This window comes from Anolis sagrei, chromosome 4 (assembly GCF_037176765.1).
Source record: "Anolis sagrei isolate rAnoSag1 chromosome 4, rAnoSag1.mat, whole genome shotgun sequence".
NCBI lineage: Eukaryota > Metazoa > Chordata > Lepidosauria > Squamata > Dactyloidae > Anolis > Anolis sagrei.
This window is the reverse complement of record NC_090024.1, coordinates 171861923-171879456: the sequence shown is the minus strand read 5'-3', so window position 1 is coordinate 171879456 and position 17534 is coordinate 171861923. Positions and strand designations below refer to the sequence as shown.

At 37.9% G+C, this 17534-nt stretch overlaps 2 protein-coding genes across 2 annotated transcripts; one reads left to right on the top strand and one right to left on the bottom strand.

The window, feature by feature from the left end:
• Positions 1-3427: 3427 nt before the first annotated feature.
• Positions 3428-7139, bottom strand: PARS2 (prolyl-tRNA synthetase 2, mitochondrial). The gene is made up of 2 exons (XM_060773564.2): positions 7055-7139; positions 3428-5221 (listed from the first exon to the last, which is right to left on the bottom strand). Exon 2 carries the CDS (start codon positions 5193-5195, stop codon positions 3771-3773), a length of 1425 nt encoding a protein of 474 aa, XP_060629547.2. The 5' UTR covers positions 5196-5221; positions 7055-7139; the 3' UTR covers positions 3428-3770.
• A 1704-nt stretch (positions 7140-8843) lies between these two features.
• On the top strand, positions 8844-16942 carry CETN3 (centrin 3). Its single transcript, XM_060773574.2, has 5 exons — positions 8844-9125; positions 11710-11845; positions 14162-14276; positions 15054-15245; positions 16529-16942. Exons 1-5 carry the CDS (start codon positions 9109-9111, stop codon positions 16570-16572), a joined length of 504 nt encoding a protein of 167 aa, XP_060629557.1. The 5' UTR covers positions 8844-9108; the 3' UTR covers positions 16573-16942.
• The last annotated feature ends 592 nt before the right edge of the window (positions 16943-17534 follow it).

Sequence of the window (17534 nt, the reverse complement as noted above, 5' to 3'; positions counted from 1 at the left end):
CTTCCATCAGCAATCAAAAAACTTTTTCTCGTGACAGGCCTTGAATGCATAAATTTTTTAAAAGACTGGGCCAAGGGGTGTTGCATTTTTTCAGATGAAACTGTTTTTGCGGGTTGATTCTATGTTCCTGCATGGTAAGGAGTTGGGCTGGATGGGCTTTGTAGTCTCTTACAACTCTATGATTCTAATATTTGTAGATAAAGGAAATATAACTGAGACAGAAGATCAATTAAGTTAACCCTAGGGACAAAAAAATTACAAAAAAAAAAGATGTGCTCACTTGTTAGTGCAAGCCCACAGTTGCTCATGGTTTCTGATTCCCTTTTCTATGGGCAAAAAAACACATTAGAAGATGTCATAATTGAGTTGTTTGTCATCACTCCGAATGTTCAATGACATCACCACTCATCATAGGATGGACACAATGAATGAGACCCCAGAACATGGTTCTAGAATAGTACTATGCTGATGCTACCCACACAAAGTGGAATGTTATGTTCTCAGGTCCAGTTCAAAGCTTTGCCTCTTGCTTGGCCCTGTCTAGATCAGTGTTAGTTCCTCAGTTTTGGGGTAAGAAATCAATCTACATAACTGCGGGCTCTTAGTATCCATTGGGGTTTGATTCCAGGATCTCCCATGGATACCAAAATCTGTGGATGTTGAAGTTCCATTATATACAATGGCGTAGTGAAATTTATAAAATGGCAAAATCAAGGATTGCTTTTGGTTTTTTTCTTAAATTGTTGAAGAAAGAATTAGTCCCTCTGAGGGAGAGGGTTAGAAATAAAATTTTATTATTATTCTAAAAAGCTTGAAGTAAGTTTGTAAAATACTTCTTGGTTCTATTCTTGGTCCTGAAAATCCTGTAAGATCTCCATCATTATGGGATATATGAAAGAGAAGCAAGATACTTCAATTCCCTCTCTTTTATTTTTCTGTTACAGAAAGTAAGTGAAAACGGGAAGCAGTCTGACAACACTCTATTTCACTTTTGAATATTTATATCTTTAATCATTTTCTTATTCCATCACATCAGCAAAAAGGGAGTGTGAGAAATGGGAATAGTAATGTGCTTTTTTATATTACCAACGATCCTCAAAACAGTAGCTACAATCCTGGAGAGCACAAGTACTTTACAAAAGAGATACATGCTGTCAGGAAGCTGGGATATATTTTTATGATTGGATTTCTTGCTTTTGCTTGTTTGTCTTTGGCAACCTTGTTCATATTTACTTGGAAATAAGTAACTAAATTCAGTGGTCACAAAATTGCAACTCTGCGTTTAAACTATGTACAGACCCATACCCAGCATACCAGGTTTCTCAGCAAAAACACTCCAATCACTGGAGAAAGTGACCCACCTGAAGCTTGAATATCATCAACAGTGAGCAATGCTGTCCGTCCAAATACAGCAGCAGTTTGATTGCTGTATTGATACGATTAAATAGTTCTAGATTGCAGTGGTCCAAAACCTACACTGATTTTGTACAATGCTGAGCAATGGTTAAGTTTTATATGAATAATTCTTAAGATTTATATGCTCCTTCCTACATCTACTCCTTAGCACAGATGCAAAGTAGTAAGGTTTGGTTAACAGGAATTTGTTATTAGTCTGAAACTGTTATCGATCTTAACTATGGCGCAAGCAAACAAACCAAGTTCACAAAACAACTATTTAAGTTGGCCTGTTTTTCTAAACGACAGCTACAAGTAACCACAAAGTTTATGCCCCAACTCAAAGAACAACCAGTTAGTTACAAATATAAACAGAGTCTTTCAACCTCCTTTTCATGGCCATGTCAGGGGATGAGAAGGAACACAAGGGCCCTCTTCATATAACACAACACTGCTTACGTATTAAGTATTTTAAACCAAATCATTGTCTTATTATAATTCTTCCAAATAAACTGTTAAAGTAAGTCTATATCTCTCCATATTGCAGTTTGGAATACTGATGCTAAGAATGCCTTACCCAAGGTTACCCAAAAGTCCACAGAAGTCATGGGACTCTCTTCCCTCTCTTCAGGAGGAATTTGAAAACCTGGTTATTCCAATGTGCCTTCAGTAATTGAATGTAAGATTCTCCCTGACCACACTTTGCACAAAATGTCCTTAGAAGCACTTTATTTTATGGTTTGTGCAATGAAATCCTTTCTCATTCCCGGAGCCGCCTCCTTATAATTTACATTGTCCTATCTCCCAGTGTTTAATTTTTTTAAAAAAATTATCCTTGAATCTGGCCCTGCCTAGTGAATTTTTTGTGTTTTTAATGCTTGATTTTATATTATTGTGTCATATATTATTTTGATTTTGCATTTTATGTATTTTGCTTGGTTCTACTATGTTTTTGTGTTATATTGTTGTATTGTATTGATGGGCGTGGCCTCATGTAACTTGCACCGAGTCCCCCTGGGGGAGATGGAGCGGGGTATAAATAAAGTTTTTATTATTATTATTATTATTATTATTCTCTCAAAAATTCAGTTTCTTACCTACAGTCAAAACTCACCAGTGAAAAAAGAAAACAAGATCATGACAGGGCAAAGGCCACTTTATAACAAACTGATATTAAAGTAATTGCATGAATTTTAATAATATGCTTACAAATACTGATATTAGATTACAGTACATAATCTCACTCCAGCAAAGGATCACCACCTTGTCGTTGCACTGGAGCACCTCAATGATGTCATGAGCGAAATCGTGAAGGGTCACCCAAGACGGGACGGTCGTGGCAGAGAGGTCAGACCAAGCGTGATCCCTGGGGAAGGCAATGGCAAAACACCCCAGTATCCTTGCCAAGAAAACTAAATGGACCAGTACAACCAGAGATATGTCGGTATGCCACTGGCTGACCTTGAAGGAGCTGGGGGTGGTGACGGCCGACAGGGAGCTCTGGCGTGAGCTGGTCCATGAGGTCATGAAGAGTCGGAGACGACTGAATGAACGAACAACAACAACATAATCTCAAAGACAGAATAAGTACCAACAGAGACTTCCTAGTAATACTGCCAAGCTTTCAGACTAATGGTTGATTTAACTGGCTCACCTAGAAGACTGGTCCCCCAGATTGAAACATACCAGCTTTAACTCAATGTATGGCTCAAAGCATATTTACCTTAAAGCAACAACATGTGTTTTATTTACACACCATGAACATCAACTTCATACATTATTTGGAAATGTCCATCTCAATCATTCCAGGCAGTTTCTGACCAAAATTCAATATTTTCTCCCTACCTCACTCCTAGCAGATGATCACATAGGATTAGTCCTTTTCAGCACTTAAACCATCTCTCATCCCAAAGGACAGCACATTGAATAGGAGAAAAGCAAATGCTCTTTCATCTTTTCAACCTACTTTTCAAAACTTCTTTAAATAATAAGGGCTGGAAAATAAAAATGGGGCTGCTTCCACAAAGAAAGCTTAATTTGCAAATACTTTATTTTATTTAAAAGCTCAAATCAAAGTCAACTTTATCCTTTCCTGATAGGATGCTATTATTACACTGTGTTACCCAAAGACTCTCTTGATTCCAAAAACAGCCAGCATCCAAATAAAACATCCATCTTGTGCAGTAGGAGCTGGCTATGTCGCTGTAGTCAATGGACCAGCCCATTCAAATGATGCATTGGGATAGAAGGCAGCACTGTATTGATTTCGTTTTAATCCCCTGAAGTAAGGAATAATATCCCATGATCATGTGTTTAATATGGCAAGGAAAATGTTACAACTCCAGTACTCAAAAGTACTGGAGTTGTACACATATCTAGTATTTACAAGTTTGTACTTTACTTAGCAAGTCAATAATGGCCTCTTTGGTGAGGAATAATATTTCACCCGTGTTTTGATTCTGTATTTCAAATAAAGGAGGTTCATCAAAAACCTTTTTACCACCTATTATAACATAGGGGTATCCAAGTTTATTAGCATCTTTTAACCTTTTGCCAATGGTGAGCTGAGTCCGATCATCTAGCACCAACTCATCTTTAAGCTGAGGGACTGCTTCAGAAATAAAATCATGTAATTCCTCCAAGAGTATTGTTCCTTTCTCCTCTTTGCTGCCTCTCTTTGGAGGAATAAGGCAGACCTGATAAGGTGTGATGAGGTTTGGCCAACGGATAGCATCCTCTGTAGAAAGCACCTCGATGGAGGCTGCAAGGATCCGAGACACCCCCAACCCATAGCAGCCCATTTCAGCTGGAACAGGCTTATTTTGGGCAGTGTGGACAGTTGCATTAAAAACAGAAGAGTATTTGGTGCCCAAGAAAAAGGTATGGCCAACTTCAATCCCTTTGCTTTCAATTAGTTTTCCTTTGCAAACAGGACAACCCATTTCCCTGGAGTTCATTGTTTCAACATTGGCTGAAAAGTCACAGTTTGCACACATCATCAGTTGGTCCTCACCAATCTCAGCAGGGAGTTGGAACTCATGAGACATTGTTCCTCCAATGCTTCCTGTAGCAGCTTGAACCTTTACAAACTGAAGGTCCAATTTGTTGAAAATATTGCTGTAAGCGTCACACACACATTCATAGGTTTGGAGGGCAGCTTCCTTGGAGGCATCAAAGGTGTACATGTCCTTCATATAAAATTCTCGACCCCGCAGCAATCCAAAGCGTGGCTTTGGCTCATCCCGAAACTTTCTTGTTACCTGATATAACAAGAGGGGAAGCTGTTTGTAGGACAAGCAGCCTTGGGAAGCTAGGAGGTCTGTGATGGCCTCTTCATGGGTAGGTCCTAGACAATATTCCTGGCCGTGCCTGTCTTTCATTCGTAAAAGTTCCTTGCCCAGCAGCTCCCACCTCCCACTGGCTCTCCAGAGCTTTGCTGAGCACAATGTGGGCATGTTCATTTTTTGACCACCAATGGCCTGCATTTCTTGGTCTATCACCTTGATCAGCTTCTCCATTGCTCGGACTGCATATGGCATGTAATGGTAGCAACCAGGGCTGGCAGGACAAATCAGGCCTGCTAGTAACATCAGTCTCTGACTTTTGCATGTCATTTCCACAGGTTTGCTCTCCTTGGATTCCATGCTTTCCTCTCGCAAATTCATGGACCTAAAATGTTGGGATACATGCTTTCGTTTTGTCTGAAGATTGCAATAAAACCTGCAACATTGTTGCTGTTTTTGACACCAAACTGCCAAACTAGGAAGTAGCATATTCTTTGTTCTAAACAGCCCATCCATTCCAGAGAGGAAATTTCTATTTAAATCTGTAGACAGAGAGGGAAACATATAAAAAAAGACATTAGTTTCACATGAAGTTCACACAAATTTTATATCCAGTGGCTGGAGACCAGGGTTCAAATTGTTGCTTGGTCATGGAAACCAATTGGGTAACACTAGTCAGGTAACATTCTCTCGGCCTCAAAAAACTAAGCAAACCTCCCTCTAAACAAATCTGGCGAAGAAAACTTTGTCATAGGTTTGCTTTAGGGTTGCCACATTTAGAATTGGCTTGAATGTGCACAACAACAAATGTGTATTTACAAAGCATAGCTGAAACAAAAATAACACAAAACATTGCATTCTGCTTCTTTATAATCAAACTGCTCTATCTGATTTCATGTACTGATAAGCATGGAGCTTACCATGAGTTCATGAATTACGGCTCTGTTCCCTGAAACAGTATAAACAGACCTTAATCAGTTTTTCTGCCATCTTTGAAACATAGATACAATCAGGAAAAATAAATACATAGAGTACTCACAAGAATACATCCTTACACTACAACATATAAACTTTACACTGATACAGAAACATTAACATCAGCAGCTACTGGTTGTTCACATACCTACAGAAACAAAGCACAGTTACTGCATTTTTAATTTTCATTTTTCCCTATTGTTTTTCTATGTGTTCTTTAAATCATGTAATCCCTCTCTCTCTACACTCTGGGATTTGAAGAAAGAAAGAAAGCTGGATAGAGAAAAAGAATGTCCCCCTTTACATTGTCCAGTTACACTGCTATTACAACTTTAACCCAAACAGTAAACACATTATTTATTTATTTACTATATTTATATACCGTCCCTCTCAGCCTGCAGGCGACTCGGGGAGGTTCACAGTCGGTACCAAGACCATAAAATGCCATTTCAATATAATAAAACAGTTGAATAATAAAAACCATAACAGAATCAATAAAATCAATATCATTATACAGCTCAAAATAATAATACTGTATTTACTTGATTCTAATGCTCACCTTTTTTGACTAAATTACCTTCCCAAAATTGGGGTACATATTAGATTTGCGTAACATGGTAAATGCTTTTTTTGGGTTTCAAGGTTTTGAAAATTAAGATGCGCATTAGATTTTATGGCACATTAGACTCTAGTAAATAATATTGGTGTCTTCGTTTTTAGGTCTGTTCCTGGGTTATATGGGACGCTGATTTAGAAAATTGAATTGGATACACTACATCAGCTCTAGTTTCTTAGATATCATTGATTTTCTATGGGTGATGAAGACTGGTAGATGGCATATGTTCTGCATCTAAAAAACTAGAACTGAGAAGGGGAAACTGGTGTTATTTTTGGAATCAGCAGCTCAAAAATACCCAGAAACAGGGCTAACGTTTGGGGCACTAAAATGTGAGCATTGTGGGAGAATCTAGAACAGGCATGGGCAAACTTTGGCCCTCCAGGTGTTTTGAACTTCAACTCCCACCATTCCTAACAGCCTCAGGCCCTTTCCTTTTGCCCCTCAGGCGCTTAGGGGCTGAGGGGCAAAAGGAAGGGTCCTGAGGCTGTTAGGAATAGTGGGAGTTGACGTCCAAAACACCTGGAGGGCCCAAGTTTGCCTATGCCTATTGCAGAATCAATGCAAATTGAGCCCACTTGAATTACCACAGCTGATGAGGCACCAGCACTATTGAGAAGGCCAAAACGCCTTGTAAAACTAGAACTCCCACCACCCCATAGCATTGTGCCACGGGCAGTTAAAGTGGACTCAAAATGAATCAATTTGGCAGTTCAGATCCACCTCTGGCCTGAGCAAATCCCCAAAGCGTGGCGTCCAGCTAACTGAGCCACTACATACATACCAAACGCTAAGCAGGACTAAAGAGCGCGCTCTCAGCCCTGACGCCCCATACTGCGCATGAGCGCTGCTCTTCCGGGTTTGCCGCGAGATTTCGGTTCCCGAGTGCCCTCGGATCTCGCGAGACGTGAAACAGCCTTGTCTCATGTGTTACCACTCTCTACCTCTATAGATCCTGGCAGACGTTTAGCTTTTGCTTTCTAAAGGCCCTTCCACACAGCCATTTAACCCAGAATATCAAGGTGGAAAACCCCACAATATCTGCTTTGAACTGGGTTACCTGAGTCCACAATGACATATATGCCACACAAGTTCCATCTTGTCTCCTGTGCTATGCTAATAATATAATTTAACATAATATATTGTATATGCATTTAGTATTTATAATATAATGCAATATAATACTACTAATAATAATATGACATTATAATTATATATTTTATATTATATGTAATATTACTAGTAATATTACAATATAATGGTATAATTATTATTTATTTACGACATTTAAATGCCACCTTTCTCACCCCGAAGGGGACACACAGCGGCTTACAAGACATACAATATATTATAATATAATTATTAGCATAGTACAATATCAGTATTAAATATTACTATATCCTGGGCACACAGAAGACTGGGCGACTTGGAAGGCACTGAACAGACTGTGCTCTGGCACCACGAGATGCAGAGCCAACCTTCAGAAATGGGGCTACAAAGTGGAATCCTCAACATGCGAGTGTGGAGAAGAGCAAACCACTGACCACCTGCTGCAATGCAACCTGAGCCCTGCCACATGCACCATGGAGGACCTTCTTGCAGTAACACCAGAAGCACTCCAAGTGGCCAGATGCTGGTCAAAGGACATTTAACCAACTACCAAACTCACAAGTTTTGTATTTGTCTGTTTGTTTGCTTTGTTCTGTTAGAAATGTAATATAATGGACTGGTTGCTCTGACACGACAAATAAATAAATTACTATATTGTACTATATCATATTGTAATATTATTAGTAATATTACATGTAATATAAATATATAATTATAATATATTATTATTAGTGTTACATTGCATTACATTATAATATTATAAATATTATAAGTATATACAATATATTATTGTATATACATATAATATTTATAATATTATAATGTAATGCAAGTTCTCCCTAGGGGGTGAGAAGGGTGGGGTAGAAATGCCTGAAATAAATAAATAAATTATATTATTAGAATAGCACAGGAGACAAGGTGGAACAATATAATGGTATAGTACAATATAGTAATATATAATACTGATATTGTACTATACAAGATATATATATATATATACACACACAAGATATATATATATATATATACACACACACACACAATATATCATATTGTGTGTGTGTATATATATACATACATATATATGTTGTAGGCCGCTCTGAGTCCCCTTGGGGGTGAGAAGGGCGGCATATAAATGTCGTAAATAAATACAATAAATAAATATATTCCAGTTCAAAGCAGATAATGTGGGATTTTATTTAGCTGTGTGAAAGAGGCCTAAGATTCAAGAGTATTCATTCTCCAAGAAAACCCAATGAAATTAACTTGGTCTCTATAAGTCGACAAGGAAGTTAATAACACATCCATTCCTAAAAGTCCCAAAATTCGTTCTTCGCGCCAACCGAGCAGATTGGGCGAGTTCACGTTCTCTTGACGTCATCAACCCGCGCCGTACCATTTCTCCCCTCCCTTCGCTTCTCTGTGACGTCCCATGCCTTCTGGCAACCTCGCGAGGAAGGCGGGGAGGGAAATCCGATTGACAAGGGACTTCGCCTATCGAAGCGTTGCGATACAAGAAGAGGCGGGAGGGACGCTCCTCAGCGCCCAATCGCGACTGAGCTCTGAAGAGGGACGCCGCATTGTTGACCGAGAAGCCGTTTAGCTTAGGCGTCCGGCTTTTGAAAGGGAAGACGCGTGTTTTCCGGTGGTGGTCCAAAGTCGCCGGCGTTCCTCCGACTCGGCAGCCCACCCGGTGTCCGGTAGAAGGAGCAGGCCGAGGCGAGGAGAATGAATTTAGTGTCAAGGTTGGTTTACAGCGCGAGGGAACCGGGAAGGGAGGGAGGGAGCGAGTGCTCGCCCGCTTCTTGTTGCCATGGAAACTCAACGGCGCTTGTTCTCCGCCCCCTCCCTTTTTGCCTCGCGAGGCGCCTCAGGCGGGCGCGCGCTCCGTGTCCCTCAGCTGCCACCTGGCGAAAGGCTCACGCGCCGCCCCCGCCTCTCTCTCTTTTCCTCTAAGGCGCTTAAGAACACCCAGTCCCTGCCTGTTTCGCCCTTTTGGCCCTTGCCTTGGTTCAATCATGGGTTGAGGTTTTTGCTGGCGTTGTATTCCATTGTGAACACACGCAGACAGACCCACAGGATTTCTAGGAAACGGAGTAGAAGGAAATTGTTTTTTTTCTCTTTCTTTCATCTATATATAAATTGAAATATAATGTTTGTTTGTGGAATTAACAGAACTCAAAAACCACTGGACGAATTGACACCAAATTTGGGCAAAAGACACCTAACAACCCAGTGTATGTCCTTCACTAAAAAAAAAATGATTTTGTCATTTGGGAGTTGTAGTTGCTGGGATTTATAGTTCACCTACAATCAAAGCGCATTCGGAACCCCACCAACGATACAATTGAACCAGACTTGGCATACAGAACTCCCATGACCAACAGAAAATACTGGAAGGGTTGGTGGGCAGTGTTCTTTGGTTTTGGAGTTGTAGTTCACCTACATCCAGAGATCACTGTGGACTCAAACAATGATGGATCTGGACCAATTCTACACAAATACTCAATATGCCCAAATGTGAACACTGATAGAGTTGGGGGGGGGGGGGGAGAGAATCTTGACATTCGGGAGTTGTCGTAGCTGGGATTTATAGTTCACCTACAATCAAAGAGCATTCTGAATCCCACCAACAATAGAATTGGGCCAGACCTCTCACACAGAACCCCCATGTGGGCCACAGCAACACATGGCAGCGGACAGCTAGTCTATATATAAATTAAAATGTAATGTTCATTTGTGGGATTAACATAACTCAAAAACCACTGGCCACAATTTGGCTACAAGACACCTACTAACCCAAGGAGTGACTATCACTCTAAAAAATTGATTTTGTCATTTGGGAGTTGTAGTTGCTGGGATTTATAGTTTACCTACAATCAAAGAGCATTCTGAACTCCACCAATGATGGAATTGAACCAAACGTGGCACACAGGACTCCCATGACCAACATGGACATTGATGGGCATTGATCTTGAGTTTGGAAGTTGCAGTTCTCCTACATCCAGAGAGCACTGTGGACTCAAACAATGGTGGATCAGGACCAAACTTGGCACAAATATTCCATATGCTCAAATATGTACACAGATGGAGTTTGGGTTAAAAAGTAGACTTTGACATTTGGGAGTTGCATTTACTGGGATTTATATTTCACCTACAATCAAAGAGCATTGTGAACTCCATCAATGATGGAATTGAACCAAACGTGGCACACAGAACTCCCGTGACCAACAGAAAATACTTAAGGCCATCCAGTCCAACTCCCTTTACCAGGGCAAGAAAATGTAATAAAGCGCTCCTGACAAAGAGCCACAAAGCCATAGATGATTTCACACACACACAGATACAGTATCATAGATTTGAAAGAGACCCCTAAAGAAGGACAATTCCATGTTGCATGTTCTAGGGTAGGCAACCCAGACAATCTCGACATCAACATGGACAAAGACACAGCAAGAAATACTGTTTACCCACAAGACATTACATATATTAGAAACCAGCACTTTCTCATTACTTCATTTTCCAGATCACCAGCCTGTGGGATTAACATAACTCAAAAACCACTGGACAAACTGACACCAAAATTGGACACAATACACCTATTGTGTAAACCAACAGGTGACCATCACTCATCAAAACACTGAAAAACACAATGCAAGAGACTTAAAAAGCCAAAAAAATAAAAATACATTATAACGCATGTGCAAAACCACATACAGTGTTCCCTCACTTATTGTGGGGGTTACGTTCCAGGACCACCCGCAGTAAGTGAAAATCCGTAAAGTAGGGATGCTATATTAATTGTGAGGTTTATACATTATTGGATGTTATTGGGGTGGCATCGGGGCCTCCAACGGGCTGCATCCCAACCCGGAATGAGGAGGTGAACAAAGCATGTCCGCTCGCAGCCCGAGCCATCAACAAAATGGGCAAAAACAAGTGACAGGACACAAGGGGCCACACACCAGCCTCCCTTTCTGAGGCCCATTGTAATGTAAATATTTTAAATTCATTTTTTAAAAAATACCTGCAACAGCAAGTCCACAAAAAGCAAATACCGAAATATATACACACACATATACACAGACTGGGCCACACCAACGCATGGCAGAGGACAGCTCGTTTTAAATAGATGTCTTCCCCTTCTCCCTGTAGTCTTTTCTTCTACTTGGGGTCCCCAATTCTCCAGTGCACGCATGGGCAAACTTGGGCCCTCCAGGGATTTTGGACTTCAACTAACAAAATTCCTAACAGCCGGTATTGATAGTAATGGCATTACATCGTGCTCTCTATAAAATATTGTGCAAATTGTTTTTCTTCTTGTTGCAGAGCGGAGTTTTCTGTTGAAAAAAATAAGAGAAAGAAAAGAAGAGACTTGACTGAAGAACAGAAGCAAGAGATCAAAGATGCTTTTGAGCTCTTTGACACAGATAAAGACAAAGCTATAGATTACCATGAACTGAAGGCAATTAATTTTCATTTAAACTTTGATATAAAGATTTGTAGTGGTTGTGTTTTTGAAAAACATCAGTCACAGCAATTATTCAGTGTTTTCAAATGTACTTCCACTTGTACATCCACTTGATAATGGCTCTGTGAAGTTTCAGAAGTGACAAAAGTACAAGTGAAGTTGTTGATTTGTAACACATAGATGGATGAAGCTATAATTTGTAACTTTATGTGTAGTTCTGCTATTATTTGCCATCAAATTGGCTGCAGTCTATGGTAACTTCATGAATGAGAGAGCTCAAAGGGTCCCAGTCATCAACAGCCCTGCTCAGGTCTTGCAAGCCTAAAGGGTTGTAGCTTCCTTGATTGAGTCATCCTCCTCTGTCCCATTCCTTTGTACCTGGAATCAAGTGAATCTTGTCAACACATATGTCCAATCTTAGTAATTTTGACTTCTGGGAGAGTTTCACCTTGATTTCCCTCAGATCCATTTGCCTTTTTGGCGGTGTGCGATCTCTATAGAACTCTCTTCTCATGCTACATTTTACATGAGTTATTTTTCCCCAAATGGCATTTCTCACTGTCTAGGTTCCATAACCATACATAGAAATTAAAACAATTGTGATATTGGTGATCCTTATTTTGGTATGCAATTAAATATCTTTAAATATCTAGGGGCTGTGATGGCACAGTGGTTTAAACTGCTAAGCTGCAGAACTTGCTGACCAGTGAGTCATTTGAATCTGCAGGATGGGGTGAGCTCCCATTGCTAGCCCCAGCTTCTGCCAAAGTAGCAGTTTGAAAACATGCAAATGTGAGTAGATCAGTAGGTACTGCTTCGGCGAGAAGGTAATGGCACTCCATACAGTTATGCTGGCCACATGATCTAGGAGGCATTTACGGGCACCACCGGCTCTTCGATTTAGAAATTGAGATGAGCACCATCCCCCCGAGTCAGACTTGACAAGACTTCACGTCAAAGAGAAACCTTTACCAAAATATATTTACGCTTTAAGAATACTATCCAGTTCCCTTATAATTTCTCTTCCACTTCTTGGCTTTTTTCTGATTTCTTGATTGCTCTTTCCATTTTTATTGATAACGGCATGAAGATATAGCAGATCTTTAACCATTTCAATTGCATCCTTACTTGCATTAAAATTACATAAGTCTTCTGTGGACATTATTTTTCCCCTCAACGTTCCAGGTCTTTGCTATTTTCTGATACTAGTGGTATAATCTGTATATTTTAAATTCTTGATGCTCATTTCCCTAGTTTTCACACCTTCCTCTGAGTAATTTGGCTTTTCTTATGATCTGTTTATACATTAAATTAAACATAGAGATAAAAAGCAGCCTTATGTGACTCCTCTCCAATTAAAAACATTGTTTACAATTGAAAATTAAGAAAGCAAAAGTATTTATCACAAATGACTTCAGTAACTTTAAAATAACTTTAATGATCAAGACATTTAAATAATTCAAGATTGTCCATACCTTGGCTCAATTATTTAAAAAAATGTGATGTCAGTTAAGAATCCAGAAGAATACTACGACTCGGAAGGGCAGCTATAAAGAAAGTTGACAAGATTTGGAAATGTAAAGCACTAAAGTTAGGACTGTTTGTGCCATTGTGTGTCTCATTACTTTGTATGGTTAAGAAATTTTGACAGTGAGAAAAGTAGATAGAAAATCAAGTCATTTGAGATGTGGTGCTGAGCCTGGATTCTTCTTGGAAGCCATGATGACTAAGGTTGTCATACTTCGGCCATATCATGAAAAAACATAATTCACTATATAAGACAATACTTAGTAAGGTATAAAGCAGTATAAAAAGAGGACCACTTTCCAGATGAATAATCTCAATCAAGGAAGCTACAACTTTGAATCTGCAAGACCTCAGCAATATGTGGATAATAAGAAAACTTGGAGGTCTCTCATGCATAAGCTTGCCATAAGTTGAAGTTAACTAGATTACAATTAAAAACAGTTTTGCTTTTTAAAACCAGTGTACAATTTTCAGTCTTCATGACCATTTGTGCAAAAGTACAGATTTGCAAAAATCTATATATCTGAGTGATATTTTCTTTAATATCAAATAATCCTTGTGGACAGAAATATTACTTGTAACCAACTTGATATAAATGGATTTTTGTTAGAATATCTGGACTTAATCCTTCATTGAAACAATTGAGATGACTTTTTAAAGATAATCTTTTTTAGTTTATACTATAAATATTCACTGTTCAAAGACATTTTTACTTAAATGTAGTTTGTGTGAAAATCTCATGTGCTAATCCTGAAATATGGCATTTCTGTGTTTTCTTTAAAGGTGGCAATGAGAGCATTAGGTTTTGATGTTAAAAAAGCCGATGTACTAAAGATACTTAAAGATTATGATCGGGAAGGAACTGGAAAAATCACTTTTGAAGATTTTAATGAAGTTGGTGAGTATCAGATTTTAAACAATACAGACAGGAAAGTTTTAAATAAATAGTAAGTAATAGCGCAGCTGGTCTTCGCAATAACACAGATTCGCAATTCTGTGTTATTGCGAATCAGAATTTCATGAACAGCATCTAGAATTCAGGCTACATTTCCTACTGTTCTGCCCACCTGCATCTACCATTATAGGTACACAAATTCAGTGATAGAAATAAATTCTACAAATATTTTATAATTTTATGCCTTTTAAAAATAAACTTTTAGATATAATTTTATTTTCAATTCTTTTTTATATAAAAAATCCATACATGGAAATATAATTATGCCTCTGCCAGTTTGACATTTAATTTTTTCCCATCAGGATGCTGTAGTTTTTGTTGCTATGGAATGAGCAAAAGATAAAGCTTTTGCAGAAATAAGCAGCTCTTCTGTCATTTTTTTTTTGTTTATTTGTTTTGTTTTGCTAGTACGGTGTTTCATATATTTCTCATTGTTAGTAATATGAAGTATTCAGCTTTCCAGAGGTTGTTGAACTACATCTCCCAGCCTTTGTCACTATGCTGGGTTGCAACCCAACAGCCTCTAGAAGACTACATGATTCATATGTTGTTCTATGGGATATAAATCCATCCGTGTGGCCACACATTTCTTCAGGCATGTTGTGGTGACGAATTATAATAGTTAGAACAAAGTTACAGTCATTTTTATACAGAATAATATTTAAAGAACAAAACTGCTTGTCTAGAAGTTGATCATCTTTTCATATTTTTTCATTGTAGTGACAGATTGGATACTTGACAGAGATCCACATGAAGAGATCCTTAAAGCATTTAAATTGTTTGATGATGATGATTCAGGCAAAATAAGCTTAAGAAACCTGCGCCGTGTGGCCAGAGAACTTGGAGAAAACATGACTGATGAAGAACTTCGGGCGATGATTGAAGAATTTGATAAAGATGGGGATGGAGAGAGTAAGTCTTATAATGTCGTGTTTGTGTCTAAATCTTTAGTGTGCCAAAATGAATGTCTTTAATTTGCCATTTTTAAAATCTATATTTTTTTTCCAGCAATGTAAATATTATCATACAATTTATAAAGACAACAATTTCACTCTCTGACTTCTGTCACTATATACATCAATTTAAACTCACTTTCCCACCCTCCTCATTGCAAAACAATAATCAAAATAATTGTACAATATTAAAATAGTCTTCCTATATCCCACCTCAAAGACCCAAAGTGAAAAAAAATTGTTGGAATCCTGTCAGTCTCATTTTACATAGTTTCTTCACTCTAACACCTTATCTTATTTTTTCAATCTTCGAAACCCATCAGTATTTAAACATTTTCTTTTTCTTTATGAATAATATAAATAGTTCCCATTCATTTAAAATTATATCAGTTGACCTCTCCTTAATCAGGCAAGATAACTTTCTTCCAGTTCTAAAACTTTCTTTTTGGGGTAGTTCTTTAGTTTTCCATTTTTGTTCATAGAGTAGTCTTGCTGCAAAAACCATATAATGTACATACTAGAAATTCATGGGTTTTGTTTAGAAGATCCAGTAAAAATAATATTGTATCTATTTGTAATCTTATTATAAATACCTTTTGTACCCAATTTTGGTTCCATCTTCAATGTTCTTTTGTTTTGTTGTATAAATAAATTCGTGTATTTAATTTGGAATTCATTTGATGATTTCATGTCATAACAAACTTAAACAGATAACTTATTTGCCTTTCAGAAAACTGAATGGCACAAAAATGGAAAGGGAATCAAATTTCACCCTTTTTCAACGTGAAATTCCTATAGCATGTAACTGCTTTTCCTTCTTTTGTTTTTCTTTTAATGAACAGGGGCTAAATGAAATGCATTGTTGTAGTATCCATGCTATATTATTGCAAAAATAAGAAAGGACATTATTTCATAAATTGACTATATTGTGAAACAGCCAACAAAGTATATGTTCACAGGTTCAAAGGAACTGGATGTGTCGACTGTCATCTATACTAGTAATAAGATGTGAAATGAACACTTCTTTATAATTACCTATAAACAGTTACAAATTGCATGATTTTTGTATGGCTAAATTGTTTTAATTTCCTGTGACAATTGCTTACTTTGTTATTTCATCCTTCAAGAGAGTATATTTGTCAAGGGAACTTAATGGAGAGGAGCAAATTTGATCATTTTTATACAGTTTAAATATACTTACAAATATATTGCATACATACATACTTTTCTCTCTTTCTACAGTTAATCAGGAAGAGTTTATTGCTATCATGACTGGAGATGTTTAACATTACAAGCAAAGAAATGAACTTGGCACAAAAAGGAAGGAGTATTGGCTTTCATCACTGAAGCTGCCACCTTTCTGTTTCAGTTAATTTTTGTAGCAGGAGCCATGCAAATTATTTCCTCGAAAGGACCAAAATAAACACAATATATATGTACTAAGAGGTTGATATTTTATATCATTGAATTTTAGAAGAAGCAGTGTTATGTTTTGAGTACTCATTTGTAAAATAGCTTTGTATAAGAATTTTAAATTAAATCATAGTATAAAACCTTTTGAAGTTAACATTATTTTAGCATTAGCTGTGGCCTTAGTTTTATATAAGAGTTTAACAGACATCCATTTTAATAAAGACTTCTTTTTATATTCCACAAGTGTTGTTGTGATGTTTAATCAAAACTGAATTTCAGAATTTGGAATCTTACGCATTTTTGCTTTATTACTGCCACAATATTATGTAATACATTCTGTCATATCCTATATGTTTTCCAATAAGCCAAAGGCAGCACATTACTCCCATCTCCCCATTTTGTCCCCATAACAGCCTTGAATGATTGCGGCTTCCCCAGCGATATTGAGGATTCCATGTATATTTCACTGTGAATCTCTCTGAACTTCATCCTTTGCTCTTAACTACTTTTTCACATGGAATCTCTTTATGTTTTCCCTTAGAAAACTGATAAATAAGTTTAAGCTTAATTCTGTTAAAGAGTATGCAAATATTTTATGATCTCCTTTTTAAACATTTAATGGATTATGTGTGTGCTCTGCTATGTAACAGGAATGCCAGTTTGAAGAGCAACATATGCTGAATTCCAGCATGCTTAGATAATTTTTAATGTGAATATTTGCATTGAGGTCAGAAATTCTGGGAGTTGGAGGCCAAAACAGTTGGAGGGTCACAGTTTGAGAATGCCTGTAGCTGCTTCTCTAGATGGCAGATTCTTCATCGGTTTGTCAACTGAT

Coding starts and splice junctions, on each gene's coding strand:
- PARS2 (XM_060773564.2), bottom strand. CDS start 5,195: ATGGATGGGCTGTTTAGAACAAAGAATATGCTACTTCCTAGTTTGGCA.
- CETN3 (XM_060773574.2), top strand. Junction 14,277..15,053: donor TGAAGATTTTAATGAAGTTG/GTGAGTATCAGA, acceptor TTTTCATTGTAG/TGACAGATTGGATACTTGAC. Junction 15,246..16,528: donor TAAAGATGGGGATGGAGAGA/GTAAGTCTTATA, acceptor CTCTTTCTACAG/TTAATCAGGAAGAGTTTATT.